The following is a 15,534-nucleotide window of genomic DNA, read 5'->3' as shown; positions in this document are numbered from 1 at the left end:
TGTGGCGGTGATATGTTTTACTTAAGGATCTGTACGTGTATAGTTGATCTAGTTCATTTATTTTTCTGCCTTTGTATGTTTCAGGACCTAAAGTTGCGTTTGTTGTAGGATAATTACAACTGTAGACACACTTTCCACTTTGTCCTGTGTTTTAGAGATGAATCTCGCTCATGACGAGACTGTTATTAGATAGAAAAGAAGCTATGATAATAGTTTTTTGTGTGTGTGCATTCTGTAGGATCTGCGTGAGGACATGAGTGATGAGGGAAAGCTATTCCTGATCTCCTTCTATGAAGGTAAAGTACATGATAAAAAAGCTCTCCTAAGTTTTTAATTATCTTAACGTTTGTTTTCTTTTAATCTGTGTTTAGAACTATGTGTAGAAATATGGAAATGTGTTTACCACTATGTTTTATCTTGGGCAAGGAAGTCACTTACAGAATCCAGGTTCAAGCCCGTGTTGGCAAGCATCTTTCCTGCTGAAGTGTCCGAGAGCAAGTCACTGAATCCCCACCAGCTCCAGTACGGAGCCAGAACAGTGAATTTGGCATTTTTCTTCCTCTTCTCGTCAGTTTTACCAGCAGCCAGTATTCTTCCCAAAATATGCAGATTAGATGCAAATCACGCTCCTCTGCCCTCGACACCAAAAGAGTGACAACAAAACTGTCATTGAAAAAAAAAACTTTGAATGAAAAGATTGTGAGTGCATGGTCAAAACATGAGCAAGGGTGTTACATTCAGTTCGTTTTTTATGCCAAGTTTTTATTTTTTGATGCCAATGTTTTATTTTTCAATAAAAAAAATTTCAATGCCAAGATTTGTTTTTCTATTACAATAAATACTATTTTCAATGAAAGTTTTTCAATGCCAATGTTTTTTTTTTGTTTGTTGGTTTTTTTAGTTCAATTTTTGTTTTCAATGCCAATTTTTTTCAATTCCAAATACAATGCCAACTCTTTTTTTTTTTTTCAATGCAAAATACTAAAGTCACTGTTCTGACTCTGACTGTTCTGTAGTGGAGCCTGACCTCTGACCTCGCTGAAGTGGGGAAAGAAAAAAACGGAATTTCCTTTATCGGATTAAATAAAGTCTCATATTACTATCTAATGGTTTGGTTTTACTGTTGATGTGAAGGTCTCCAGCGCGTGGTGCTGTTCACCGAGGAGCGTCGCGTCTACAAGCTGCTGTGTGAGAGTGAGAAGGCGCAGCTGGCTGAGCAGGAAATCATCCTGTCGCTACAGGATATGGGCGTGTCGCTGGTCAACAACAGCAGCGGCCAGGAGGTCTCCTTCATCGGGATAACAAGGTAGACAAGCATGAATACATGCATCCACACAAATAAGTGCTACCCATACATACTTACTTATGGCAACCTAAGAATCTGCAAGAAACACAAGATACACACACACACACACACTCAAACAAACACCATGGTCACTCAAACATACACACTCTCTGTCTCTAAGAATACACAAACACAGACAATGTGACACTTAGCCAAACCTTCAAAACTCCATATTTTTTGCAAAATTACAATGTAATTTCATAATACAAAATATAATTCCATAGTAAAATATAGAGAAACTGATGATACTATTTTCAAAGGTATATTGTCACCAGTTACAATCTAAAGCAAAACATGCACTCTTGCAAACATAATCATAAACACATGTACATTTGCATGATGCTTGGCCATTCCTGATTGGTGAATTTGTACAGACTGCATTCCTTTGTGCCGTTCTCTGCACAGTTCTGATGTGGTGTGGGAGTCGAAGCCTAAGAAGAAATCTCGTTGGAAGCCTCTGAGCACTAAAGACGCTGAGATGCTGGAGAGCAGCTTCAGAGAGTACATCGAGTCCGGGCCCATTGACAATGACATTGTCGACCTGGACAACAGCTTCCAGGTTAGAGGCCCAATGTACTGAACACCCAGTCAGTCCTTTTCTTCCACTGGATTTCACGGCTCCCTTCACAAACTTTCAGCTATATTCATTCAGAAATTATGATCATAACAGCAGGAAAATTGCCCTTTTACAAAAACAAATAATTTAGACAAGGATCTCCTGAATTCATATACAAATATAGGGCCAGTGTTTACAATGTTTATCACATTAAGCTATCATATTTATAATTATATCACAATCAAGTATAATAAAATACATAAAAAATAACTATTTAGAGCTGCAAAATGCATCTGGACAAACACAGATCACCTACAGCTCCCATTTTGTTTTTATCCTCATAAGCATTTGGTCTGTTTCAATTGGTAGCTTTCAATCAAAAAAGTTTGATTGAAAGCTACCTATACATACCGTTAAACTTGCATCAAAGGGGCATCCTGGTGGCTCGGTTCACTCTACTTTGAACTGTCTAATAAAAGGCAAAAATGCCAAAAAATAATCTTAAAAACTTGCTTCAATATGTGTGATTCCTTCTTCAGTGTATGTGCAGTTTAATCAAATACAATGACCAGGCATTTATTAGAGACAGATGTTCATTTGTATTTGAGGTCAGGTGTTTATTGGAAATGTTGTGTTATCTGTGTTTGTCTCCCAGGTGTCCTTTACTCCCAATGGCATGGATATGCGGATGATGCTGCCGTACGACGCTCCTCTCAGGAGGAACTTCCTGCCCGGGGTGAAGGTGGAGTACAGCGTCTCACCGCGACAGAGCGCCTACCGCGTCCAGATCAACCGCATACAGGTGAAAAGAACGAGTCGTTTGAAATGGAAGAGAATATCTTCCTGACAGAGGTGAAAATGGATCACAGTATCAACCGTATCCATCTTCCACTTCCTTTACTCTTACACTATTACAAGTCGGCCCGAAGTTCCTTCCCTCAGAACTTGTCCTCGAATGCATCTCGAGTCCTGAGAGTGTCAGAGAAACAAATTCTTAAAATGTTTTCTATTCAACCTGATAGCCTTAATAATAATAATCTTTTCCTCGTACAGATCCAGAATCAGCTGCCAGGAGCCATCTTCCCCTACGTCTTCTACCCCGTAAAACTGCCTAAGTCCGTCACCATGGACTCAGGTCAGTCTATCCGCCTCATATATGCTGTTTAGATTAGCATTATGCGCTGTTGTATATATGCACCGCTTCAGTCTGTAATATTATTTTTTATTTTCCTTTTTCTTGCAGAACCCAAACCCCTGACAGATATCAGCATTGTTACCAGAGCAGCGGGACACTCTGATATCTCTCGCATCAAGTAATTATTTTCTCACTGTTTCCTCCTCTCTCTTGTTTGCTTTCTCTCATTTTTTTCTGTCACACACTCTCTCTCTCTCTCTCTCTCTCTCTCTCTCTCTCTCTCTCTTTCTCTCTCTCTCTCTTTCTCTCTCTCTCTCCCTCTTCCTCTCTTGCTCTCCCCCACCACTCTTATTTGTCATGAAGCACTATAAATTTGCTCCTATCGTACGCTATTTTGCCACGTGGTAATGATCCTATTACATTGTACATACCTTAGGCTTGGGCCGATATGCAATATTTTCTGAATATCGCGATATTTTGTGAATATCACAATATTTTTTGTGATATCGAAGCAATTGTGCAAGCTTTTAAACTTATAAACCTGTAATCTACTAGTGGCAGGATAGTAAAAAAAACAAAAAAAACTGACTGACTTGTTTTCTCAAGTTGGCTCCTAAATGGCTGTTGGTGTGTCTGTCCACCTCAGGTACTTCAAGGTGTTGATTCAGGAGATGGATCTGAAGGTGGATCTGGGCTTCCTCTATGCCATCCTGGACCTGTTCACCCCAGAGAACGCCAGCACCATGAGCTCCGAACAGGAGGTCAGTCCACACACACATGCACACACACACACACACACACACACACACACACACACACACACACACACACACACACAGTTATACTCCTGAGGTTATTTATGAGGTTCTATGACCTGATACAAAAAGGCTTTTTAACAAATTTTCACTATAACAAAGTACTGCACATCACTTTTTTTATTTTCTTCTGTTGTAAGTTAATACATGCCTTTTCAATATTTTGAAGGGTCATTGAGGTCCATCCTGACTTTTGTGTGTGTCTTTGCCTTTACATGCATATTTATGTGTGTGTGTGTGTGTGTGTGTGTGTGTGTGTGTGTGTGCTTGTGTTGTTCCTCTAGGTGGAACTGTTTGAGAAGGACATAGAGTATTTGATGACAGAACTAAACCCAGTCTCTGCTGCTGACACTTCTCCTATCAGCCTCTATGAGTACTTCCACATTTCCCCCATCAAGGTATGTATATGTGTGCATATGTGCACACACACGTGCACCTGCATGCGTTTGTGTGGGTTTTTATTATGTCTCTATTTTACAATAGCCCATATGAGTCCGTGACTTCAGTGCATCCTCCAGAGGGAAATGGTCAAATACATGCAAATGTTTATAGCAGTGTTTACTCTATTCATTTTCATTCATTATTCCATATATTCATAGAAAGTGAAAAGTAATATTATTACTTTTTCCACAATTGAGTAATGTAACAAATTACTGTTTCAATTTCAGTAATAATATTACAGGTATTAATCAAGAAGAGAATTCAATTCAGTTCAAAAAGAGATTATCTAAGAACTATTTCCCACCACCATCCCCTGATTTGTTTTGATCATGATTAATCATCCTCCACTTTTAGTAGTTCGCAGGCAGACCCTGAGCTAGTCCAACCTTCATGAGTGAAGCCCGTATGAAAAAATGTCACAAAAGTTTACTTTCTCTGGCTGGAGGTATTCCCACTACTTTGATTTTATTGAGCAAAAGGATGACAAGAACATTGGACATTTACACTCTTTGGTCACCCTGATTCACACTAAAGTACACAGGCGAGGCAATTAAGTTATTTGAGAGTGTAACAGAAAAGTACACATGGTGTAGTGAATAACTGCTCCCATGGAGTAATAATTAAAGTCATAATATTAATTATGGAATGAATAACGACTAATAAGTAACAAACTACTTGTCTTGTCCATCACTGCAAAACAATTGCCCGCAGTGCTTCAAAAATTGCGAAATTAAAAAATTAGGACTTGAATTTCCCCCCAAAACAGAAACAAGCATGAAGGCAATGTAATGGAGTATCCAAATAAGAATATTTTGTTCTTCTTAAAACTTTAACTACAACTTGAACTAAAACCGTCTAGATCCGAAATTGGGGCATAAACAGAAAATAATAAAAAGCCATAATGAATCCAAATCATCCCCAAACACCACAAATAGATATTGGCAAGACACCGGTATACAATATATTACTGTTGTGTATTTAACACTAGAAGTAGCAATAATTAATCATGTTACTGTATTTCCAGCTGCACCTGAGTTTGTCTCTGAGTACGGGAGGGGAGGACGGCTTGAAGGAGAAGAGAGACAAAGAACTGATTCCTGTCCAGTCCCTTAACCTGCTGCTGAAGAGCATCGGAGCCACGCTCACCGATGTACAGGATGTTGTCTTCAAGTACGGATGCACACAAACACTCAGATAAACTCACACACAGGCATTCACTTAGTCCTTTTTATTTGTGATTTGTTGTGGGATAAATTCAAACACAGCTATTTGTTCACATCCACATCACTGCTTCTGATTCTGTCATTTATTTCAGGCTGGCCTTCTTTGAGTTGACCTTCCAGTTTTGTACCACCCAGCAGCTACAGTGGGAGGTCGTCAGACATTACTCCAAGCAGGTAACACACACACACACACACACACACACACACACACACACACACAGACACACACTTGCATGAACAATAATAAGGCAATAGTAATCCACAGACTGCAGTGGCCCATAGTGTATCATGTCTTCTCTCAGGCCATCAAGTATGAATAGGTGCATGGACTGGACATCAACTCATCTAACTAGTCGCTACAAGTCCTCTTACCAGTGTCCATGTATGTGTATCTCAGGCTATTAAACAGATGTATGTGTTGGTGCTGGGTCTGGATGTCCTGGGAAATCCCTTTGGGCTGATCAGAGGACTGTCTGAGGGAGTGGAGGCCTTCTTCTATGAGCCCTATCAGGTAGGAATACAATGCTAGTGCTGACTAGCTGGGCATACGTAACATAATGCTACTGTGGTGTGAAAACATAACTTCCATTTTGGTGTTTTACTGTTTTTGTTACTTAAGTTGAATGTTTACATCATCCTTTATTTGCTAAAAACATTTCAGGACCGCAGAGGTCCTCAAAGGCCATTGAAAACCTACTGTATAATGAAGATGGATGATCAGTTTTACATTCAACAGCAGCGATATCATAAAGTAAAACATGAAAGTTTGCATTGTCATACAGTGGTTTAAAGCAGACTTAATGTGCCATTGTAGCTGAATTTCAGCATTAGGTTTGTGCCGACATTTCTAGCAGTATGGCTACTTAGAGTCCTGCTAATGTGAACATACAGTAGCTCGATGGCTCCTTTACCTGTAACTGTTCTCTGGGGTTTTATAGGGAGCCATCCAGGGGCCGGAGGAGTTTGTTGAAGGCATGGCTCTCGGGGTGAAAGCTCTGGTCGGGGGAGCTGTAGGTAAGAACTGGGCTTTGTCAGTATTCATCTTCTGTATTTATTCTTCTATAATTGCTCTTCTTCACCTGATGTACCATACCTTAATGTAGGCATTTCCATGAACACTGATAAGTGTTAATATTTGGAATAATCAAGTATTCTATTTTTAAGTCGGCCCATGTAAACATCATATTTTTGTACAATGGCCAGACTAGGGTCTTATTCCAACTAGGAGAAACCTTAATAAGATTTCCTGGGATATATTGATATTATCCTGGATACAGCTGCATGTATACACTTTATCCTACATATTGTTGGGTTTTGGTTTACCTGACAATGTTCAGAATATTGTGTTTATTCCTTTACATAGGAACAAAATATGCAGATAAGATGCATGTAAACAGTTTATCCCACATGACACCTTAATAATAAGTTATTATCCAGAATAGTGTGCATGGAAACACATTTCCTGCAATGTGTTATTATCTAAGATTTGTAAGATTTACAGAGATTTGTATCTGCCTCCCAGGGGGCATAGCGGGTGCGGCCTCCAGGATCACAGGTGCCATGGCGAAGGGCGTCGCTGCCATAACGATGGACGAGGAATACCAGCAGAAGAGACGAGAGGCCATGAACAAGCAACCGAGCGGCCTGAGAGAGGGGCTGACCAGGGGCGGAAAGGGACTGGTGTCTGTACGTAGGACCAGAGGAGACCAGGACAGAATTATAGAGGAATATGAACTAGTAATACCAGTGTATAACTCAGTGATCCTGTGGTAGAGGAACAAACAGACCAGAAACCTAAGAGAGGTTGCTTTTTACTATAACCTGTGTTAATCAGCAAAACCTGTTGTGTTGCCAGAAACATACCTTTGACCCTTGTTTTGAAATGTGTCTTGTTTTCCTCTTAGGGATTTGTCAGTGGGATCACAGGGATTGTTACCAAACCCATAAAAGGTATGTTGAGTCTCACACCTCATACAAATTTAAAGGGTGATGAGGAGGGGGCAGGGGTGTTAGGAGACACCCTCTAACTCTCATATTACTGCATGTCATATGTCCTAGAAGTACACAAATACATCACAATTCCCAAAAGAGATTTAAACCATTAGTGGGAGCAAGAAGCTGTAATTTTATTAAAACAAATTTATGAAGTTGCTAATAGATGCACATTAATGTCAAGATTTCCAATAGGATGGATGTCTTTCATTATAGCATGACTACATAATTTGATTTTCAGCTGAGTAAGTGAAAGGGCATAATACACTCTAAAAGATAAAGAGACTAGCTTGGCCTAGACCTACAGAGGCTCTTATTCAAGAGATCTTCATATTTTTTTTTCAAGATATGTGATGATGTGTGTTTGTTGCGCAGGTGCCCAGAAGGAGGGAGCAGCTGGCTTCTTTAAGGGCGTAGGGAAGGGTCTGGTTGGAGCAGTAGCCAGACCTACAGGAGGCATCATAGACATGGCCAGCAGTACTTTCCAAGGGATCAAGAGGTGTGTGTGTGAGGGTTTACATGCATTTTCATGTGTGTGTTACATGTGTGCGAATGTGCATGCCATTGTATACAAATTGTCAGTGTGTGTGTTTGCACTCAGTGGCTCTATAACGTTTGTATTTGTATCAAAAAACATACATTTGATTTGGATGTGTGGTGGTCTCACAGGGGGGATGGGACAGCAAGACATAATACAAAATGGCTTGTATAACACAATAAGAACATAATCACTTATTGCATACTGTTGCACTTGTACAAGAAAGCATTCAAGTTCAAAATGTCATCCCATCTCAGTAGCTAGTAGCCCCCAGATATAAAACAAAGTGTAAAGCCATATGCAAAGAAGAGCCATTTTGTTTAAGGTGTGCCTTGGGCCTGTGTGTGTGTGTGTGTGTGTGTGTGTGTGAGTGTGTGAATGTGAGTGTTTGTGCATGTAGGCATACTGTGTGCTCGCATCAGTAAGTGTGTATGCATGTGTACAGTGTATAGTCTGCTTTTGTGTGTGTGTGTATACAGTATGTGTGTGTACTAAACAGCTACAGTACTGTGCAAAAGTCTTAGGCACCTTACATTTTTAATATAAATTTTGTCTTAGATGTTTATTTGTTTTCTGCATTAGTGTGTCAGTAAACTGCTCTTTATAGTAACTTTTTTGATATTTAGAAACTTTTCATTTCATTATTTTTGAAAGCATCTTCGCTTTACGGAATCTTTTGTACATGTGCCTGAGACTTTTGCACAGTACCGTCCCACAGCGTAACGTGTTTGTACGTCCCGTCCCATCATCAGGGCGGCAGAGACTTCGCAGGATATTGAATCTCTGCGTCCTCCTCGCTTCATCCACGAGGACGGAGTCATACGACCATATAAGGAGAGGGAGGGCCTCGGCAGTCAGATGCTCCAGGTAGGGCAAAAGTCTCATCATCAGCCTGGCTTCTGCTAGTAAGACCTGGGCAAATATGTGTATGAATATTCAGTCAGTTTTCAGTTTTCACTTAACTGAAAGCAGGACGGCTCTATTTCACCTTTGCTTGAAAGGGATTTTACTATTTCTGAGGCTGTACAATGAGATAAATGAAGCGTCCCTCATGCACTTTAAACAAAAACATTTTAAACCGTCTTTAAATTTGCCCAGGTCCGCTGCTGTTGTGTGTCTACCTTGTGTATTTGTGTGTGTGTGTGTGTCTGTGTGTGTGTCCACTTTGGTTTCTCCCAGGAACACTTTCTTTTCATCCTCATATCCTCTCCTCCACACCCCTAATGCATTTTCTACACCATCCTTCCTTCAGTCTACTTGATGTTAATTATCGCTAAGCCTTTTAGCTATTTTAGCTGTTTTATTGGCCTTTCATGTTTATGGATTCAATAGTTTGTGATTCAACTCAACATTCAGTGATTAATCCACTTCCATGGCTGTATTTGTTGTTGCAAGGAGAGGTGGAAGTAAACACTCACAAAGGCAAAAATAGAGAGAAGTGCAGGGACACCCACAGTTCCAAAGCAGAAATTGACATTTATTGAGACTAATTATACAGATGTTGTCACCCTGTCTTGGTGAAAATGTTGTATTTTATTGCATCAGAGCAATAGTTGTGTGACAACCTCTCTGTTTTTGCCCTGTACTTCTAGTCAAAAAACATTATTGTTGTAGGGCCTTGTGATGTGTATCTGGCTTTGGCAAATTGTGCTATTATTTGGATGCAAGTATTGTCCTTTCAGGCAATAGCAAAACTGCCTGTAATAATGGCAGTGACTTGGCCAAGTTTATTGTTGATTAGCACATTAAGTTGAGTGTGAATGAGAGCCTGTGTGTCAGTAGCGTGTTGCTTGTTCTTGTAGATTTTACTGTAGCTTAGAAAAGGTTTTAAATTGACTTCTGTGAAGCTGTGAGCCTTAACGTTAACGTTATGGATCAGCATCATAGATGTTCCCCTCAATCCCCTTGCTGTAGCTGTTGAGTTGAACCTTTGTGGCTTATTTGGCCTCGGGCTGTATTTATCTTTTGACGATATTGAAGGATCATTTTGGTGTTTATTTAAAAACAATTGTCCAAAGACCTGTTGACCTGACACTGACATCTCAAATCATTGCCGACGTCACTCCACAACATCGCAGTGTGCCTCTCTGTACCACTTGAGAACCACTAGAGTAGATGAACGTAGCCCAGAGATGAACGGGTAGAAACAGGCTTTATTCCTCTCTCTCTCTGCTCTGACCTCGGCTCTGTCTTCTCTCTTGTCATGTCCACAGAGGAGATTGGCCTTCACTGAATGGAGTAGAACTGCCACAGAGGCTGAGGATGATGATGATGAAGGCAGCTAGGAGTGAATTGCTAAGTGCTAACCCTAGCGTAGCGTAGCGTGCTTATGCTTTGTCCGTCTAGTAGTCTATACTGGTGTTGTGTTCTGCCTGGTGTCTGTCGATTTGCGAGTGCTCTCATGGGAGATTTGAACAAACCAAAGAAAAGCCTTTTGAGTAATTAATTTCTGTCCCGGCCAGAGATTTGTTTTTATGTATAATTATAATTTTGGCTGTTTATTAACTTGAAATGTGTGTTAGACTTGACATTTGTGTGTGTCTTTGTGAAAAAAAACCCATATGTCATTCATTTGTTATTTAACTCCAGCACCCCCCCCCCCTTTTTTTTTGCCTTTCTTTTTTTCTTTCATCATCTTCATACACTCAACAGAACAGATCTTTCCTGTTGTTGATAAGCTTTCCATGAATTGGCAGAGGTCGAAAAGCCAAGTCGGATAGAATTTCATAGAACTGGGCTGAAAAATGGAACAGCAGCTCAGCATGTGTGCATTCATCAGATGGGATGCTCTGCCCCTCCTCCTCTTGGCTTCTCTGATCTCTCCCTCTCTCATAAATGTCTGTTCTCTTCACTCTGTCAGTCGTTCACTGCCACCTATCACTGCCCTCTTGTCCTCAATAAAATGTCCACATTAAAAAGTTTTTCCTTGCATTGTCTTTGATTCATCCCACCTTTCCCTGTCACCTCGGCAACATACATGAACACTTGTCAAGACCGTTTTTAGTAGAGTATGTTGTTGCACAGGTATGTATCCACTCGTGTTGCAGAGGATGATGGGATAGAAAATGATTTGTATAGCATGTGTATAAATTTCCATTTTAATTTGTGAAGAAGAAAAACACACTAGTTCTTGCACATTGGCATTATCTAATAGAGCATTGACACCTAGACATTCACCATTTAAATTGAATTCAGACGTACTGTATAATGTCGAGGCTATTTTTCGACTCCTGTGGGTCTTAAATGATTCAGTTGCTCTCTTTCTCTCTTCTTACAGAAAATTGAGAATGGCCGTTTTGCCAAGTATAGATACTTTGCCCATGCCAAGGTCAATGAGTCCGACTTCCTTATGATTACCAAGAGGTGAGTGTGTTTGTTGCGTGACTGAGTGCGTTTATAAGCACACAGTATTCTGCTCATATCCAGCTCATATAAGGTTGTATTTAAGACAAGCAGTTTATATCGTCTTCAAATCATGTTCACAAACATCCATGTATATGTGACTAAAGAAAATATTGTGAAAATCGTCACAGAAAATGAACCTATGCAGACCACAATTACAGAATAAGGTGTATAGATGCCTCGGATATATTTTTCAAGTTCTTCTTAACCAGGTCTAGAGCTTATCTGGGCTATTGTAAATGATATTTCTGTGCTCCTACTCAAAAGCTACAAAGGTAAATAAGCTAGTTGAGTATCCTGAACAGTAACAGGATAACAGTGTGCATGTAAACACACTCGGTATCGCTGTTTTACTGCCACACACTGTAGAATGTTCTTTCTCTTATTGTTTGTGTATTTTTAACCTTGATTTATCCATAGAGAGTTTGCTGAGAATGCATTGCTCTTTTTCCACAGCGGCCTGCTTCACATTCATAGTTAACACTCATTCGCACCTGGGAGCTGCCCAGTACAATAAGGGTGGTAGAGGTTTGCACATCCAAACTAGATTTAGGCAAGGTGCTGGATGAAAAGTCATGAAAAGTGATTCCAAAAAGGGGATTAAAGCTCCTTTCTAAATACTTTATTCAGTACAGTACAACATTTCGACCCAAACAGTTTTTGTCTTTTCCCAACCAATTGAGATCATCACTTATCCCTGTTTTATGTGATCTATATGAATTTGCCTCTCTTTCTGTCAGTTAGCCTGTCTAAGCACAGTGTGTCTACAGTTTATCTCTGCTGTGTCACTCGTATATTCCTTTATCTGTGGTCTCGTCGGAGGGGATTTTCCTTGCTTAATATAATCTTTGTTTCTGCTCTCTTTTTTTCCAGGGGTATATTCTTTGTGACCAAAGGCACGTTTGGCCAGCTGACCTGTGAGTGGCAGTATCTGTTCGATGAGTTCACCAAGGATCCGATGATCGTAGAGGACCGGCGGCTTCGCATCGAGGCGAAGGTACAGGAAAACCAGAAACTGTCATTCTTTTCGTCTGGAGACCAACATTTGCAAAATATTTTTTTATGAAGAAATATACATAAGCTGCTACACAACAATGTCACAGTGCTTGATTCAACTTACTACATTGCAGAGACTTGGAAAGGCCTTGGTATGGCCAGAAGTGTTGGTATCTAAAGTTCATGTATCAAATGCAAGTAGCTTCAGATACCCACTTCATTCAGTATATCATGGAGAGCAAGTTTAATCTCATCCTGACCCAGTCTTTGACAAACACTGGATGAAATCATTCTGGCACAACAGGTCATCAGTTGCTTTTTATTTGGTCCACTCAGAGCAAATCCACACTGCAATTCAGCAGGTGAAATGAGATGATTTCTGTCAGCATGAACCATGTTCAGGAGAATTAAAGATGCCAGTTGTGATTACCTTCCTGCCATATTCTGAATGAATTGTGTTGAAGAGAAATTCACTCTTATCCATGCCTCCTCTTAAAGATCAGTTCAGTCAATATTCAAATGAATACATTAGCCACAGCCATAGAAGCATCAGCTTACCGTACTTTACGTCTCTGTTTGATCGGACTCACCCACACAGGAAATTCACTGGTAGCCATTTGTCTCTGTTTGTCCCTGTGTATTCATAGTATTCACAGTCAGTGCAGCTTAAAGGGGAATATCACTTAATTTCAGAATTCAGGCAACACTTCTGTCACCTCTTAAAACCTCATAGCTCCATTTTATAATCTCCTACATTTTATAATCTCCTTTTTATTAAATTTCCCTTATTAAATCACCCTTTGATCTGTCAGGGCCATTCAAAATCCATTGTAGAATATAAAAAATCCACAGATAGCCGTTTATAAATACAGCTGCTTTTTAGTAATCCCTGAAAAGTTGACTTTGGGGTGAAACAATATCTCATATTCTACCACAAGGTTTCCAGCTTTGACTGAGCTTCCCTCATGTTCATAAATGTTGATTGGACTGTTGTGGTTTACAGCAATAATATACATGACTTCTGGTTGGTGGTATTCTCATTGTGTTTTTATGTTTTGCAGGAAAGAGTCAAGTCAGTCTTCCACGCCAAAGAGTTTGGGAAAATCATCAACTTCAAAACTCCTGAGATAGCCAAGGTAAGCTGTCTATTTGTAGTATCAAATTCACCTACTCATTTTTTTTATATATATATGTATATATTCAGCATTTCATTTTTAATGAATAGTTTGTTGAAGAATTGCATGTCTGTGATTGATATCTATGTATTATCTGTTTGTGCCCACTTGATTATTTATTCACTCATCCCCTTCCATCTAACATTTAAGCCAGGGATTGGTGCATCCAAGCTGCTTACCCCAGTTCATAGAACAAGGGACAGTTAAATTAGAGTTAGTTAATCATTGTGGTACAATATGCTAATATGTGTTTTCATTTGCTTACAGTGGGTTCTTACCAAGCTGGAGGACGCAAGGGAGAGTTTACACAAATACTGACAAGAAACCAGCACCAAGAAATGATAAAAACTAAACGCACAGCAACACACTCACACTCACACTCACACTCACATTCTCACTCTCTCACACACACGCACACACACACACACACACACACACACACACACACACACACACACACACAATGTGCCAGTGCCTTTGTTCTTTTACTGCATGCTAGTTTTGTTTACCTCCATTTATGACTAGTGGTACAAACAATGTTGTACTAACAGTCAGTCTGTTAGTATGTGTGTATGGGTGTGTGTGTGTGTGTGTGTGTGTGTGCGTGTGTGTTAGGGAGTGAGGGACAGAGTGAGTGAGTAGTTATGTGTGTGCATGCTTATAGCAGTGCTATAAATGTTTAATCAAGGTGTTCTCATCGACTGGTGACTTACATACATCTTAGAATGCATTGAACCAAACTTAGTGTCCTCATGCTCTGATTGCACTTCTTGTCCTTTTTCTCACATGTTTTCAAACACAGATGATTGTTTATGTCTTTTTCTGATTTCTTTTACAACTTGACATTGTAGAAAACTAACCCAAGTCTGAGTTAAAGAACACATCCTCTCAGTATCTGCGTCAGTGCCGAATGCTGGTGCAGTTGGTGCATTTTAAACTTCCTAGGCTTTTCCTTTGCAGTTGTTCTACTAGCCATGTTCAGTCAAGCACACATTAAGTCACTAATTTCAATTATTTGAACATATTTCAAATTGTGTTTGACTGTAGAAACTAGTCTGTCTGTCATTTTGTATTCAATTAGCATTGAGAGATGCAGCTAGTGAGACGTGGCAGAAAACACAGCTTGAATAACGGCTAATCAACCATGTTTGTTGTAGCACTGTTGATAACCTTAATGTGTTTTACACTAGTTTATTTTACTGGGTTATATAAAAGGGAAAATGTCTTACTAATTAAAAGGTTTGAGTATGGCTTTATAATATGCATAGTGCAAGATCTACTGTCCCCAAAACCCCTGTTTCATTTTACTTCCCTAAAGTTTTTCTATACGTTTCTGCAAGATTAAGACTGTTCAGTGTGTGATTTAGAGACGCATGCTATTTTTATACTGTACTGACATGTATCAATCTGCTGTATATTGATCTAAGATAATACCATATGTGTATATATCAATCCCCACACAGTAGTCTGTATTATGGCATTGCAGATTGTAATTTTGTGATTTTTATGTTTTTATACCGCTGGTATGTAATGCCAACTATGACAAAGAGTTATGCAGAGAAAAGTATATTTAAAAAAAAAAAACTAATGCAATTATTATTATCATCAGCTGCTATTTACTCTGACTTATTTTAAAGGTTTGCTTTTGGTTTTGGGTGCATTGCAATTAATGTAGCTAAATGTTTCTGTTGCCTTTATTGTTTGTCATTTATCTTTTCGGGAAGCAACATGATCACTGCAGTGGCTTGAATTATTTTGCCATTTTCAGAAAAATAAAATATCTTTGTTTCAAATAAGCATGTTTTGTCACAGAGCTTTCTGTCTCTATAGGTTTCTTAGAGAATCTTTGTCTCCCTTGTTTTCTCTGTTTTACCTCAGAAAATCTCAAACACGCGAAAGCACTTTTCATTAAACAA

At 39.5% G+C, this 15,534-nt stretch overlaps 1 protein-coding gene across 2 annotated transcripts in view; it reads left to right on the top strand.

The window, feature by feature from the left end:
- vps13a (vacuolar protein sorting 13 homolog A) overlaps nt 1-15,391 on the top strand; it is a 56,437-nt gene extending 41,046 nt beyond the window's left edge. For both annotated transcript variants that reach the window (XM_078284987.1, XM_078284986.1), the window contains 20 exons: nt 239-296; nt 1,135-1,306; nt 1,751-1,904; nt 2,557-2,703; nt 2,955-3,036; nt 3,145-3,214; nt 3,683-3,797; nt 4,136-4,249; nt 5,317-5,462; nt 5,608-5,689; nt 5,913-6,026; nt 6,454-6,529; nt 7,038-7,201; nt 7,420-7,465; nt 7,883-8,006; nt 8,798-8,912; nt 11,323-11,408; nt 12,321-12,444; nt 13,505-13,579; nt 13,886-15,391. In XM_078284987.1, the coding sequence (XP_078141113.1) occupies nt 239-296; nt 1,135-1,306; nt 1,751-1,904; nt 2,557-2,703; nt 2,955-3,036; nt 3,145-3,214; nt 3,683-3,797; nt 4,136-4,249; nt 5,317-5,462; nt 5,608-5,689; nt 5,913-6,026; nt 6,454-6,529; nt 7,038-7,201; nt 7,420-7,465; nt 7,883-8,006; nt 8,798-8,912; nt 11,323-11,408; nt 12,321-12,444; nt 13,505-13,579; nt 13,886-13,936 (2,115 nt within the window). In that variant the 3' untranslated portion in view covers nt 13,937-15,391. The remainder of the gene's footprint in view (nt 1-238; nt 297-1,134; nt 1,307-1,750; nt 1,905-2,556; nt 2,704-2,954; nt 3,037-3,144; nt 3,215-3,682; nt 3,798-4,135; nt 4,250-5,316; nt 5,463-5,607; nt 5,690-5,912; nt 6,027-6,453; nt 6,530-7,037; nt 7,202-7,419; nt 7,466-7,882; nt 8,007-8,797; nt 8,913-11,322; nt 11,409-12,320; nt 12,445-13,504; nt 13,580-13,885) is intronic.
- Nucleotides 15,392-15,534: the final 143 nt, after the last annotated feature.

Source organism: Centroberyx gerrardi, chromosome 8 (genome assembly GCF_048128805.1).
Source record: "Centroberyx gerrardi isolate f3 chromosome 8, fCenGer3.hap1.cur.20231027, whole genome shotgun sequence".
In the NCBI taxonomy this organism is placed as follows: domain Eukaryota; kingdom Metazoa; phylum Chordata; class Actinopteri; order Beryciformes; family Berycidae; genus Centroberyx; species Centroberyx gerrardi.
The sequence above is the reverse complement of the archived record's forward strand: the minus strand, read 5'-3'. Positions and strand labels throughout refer to the sequence as shown.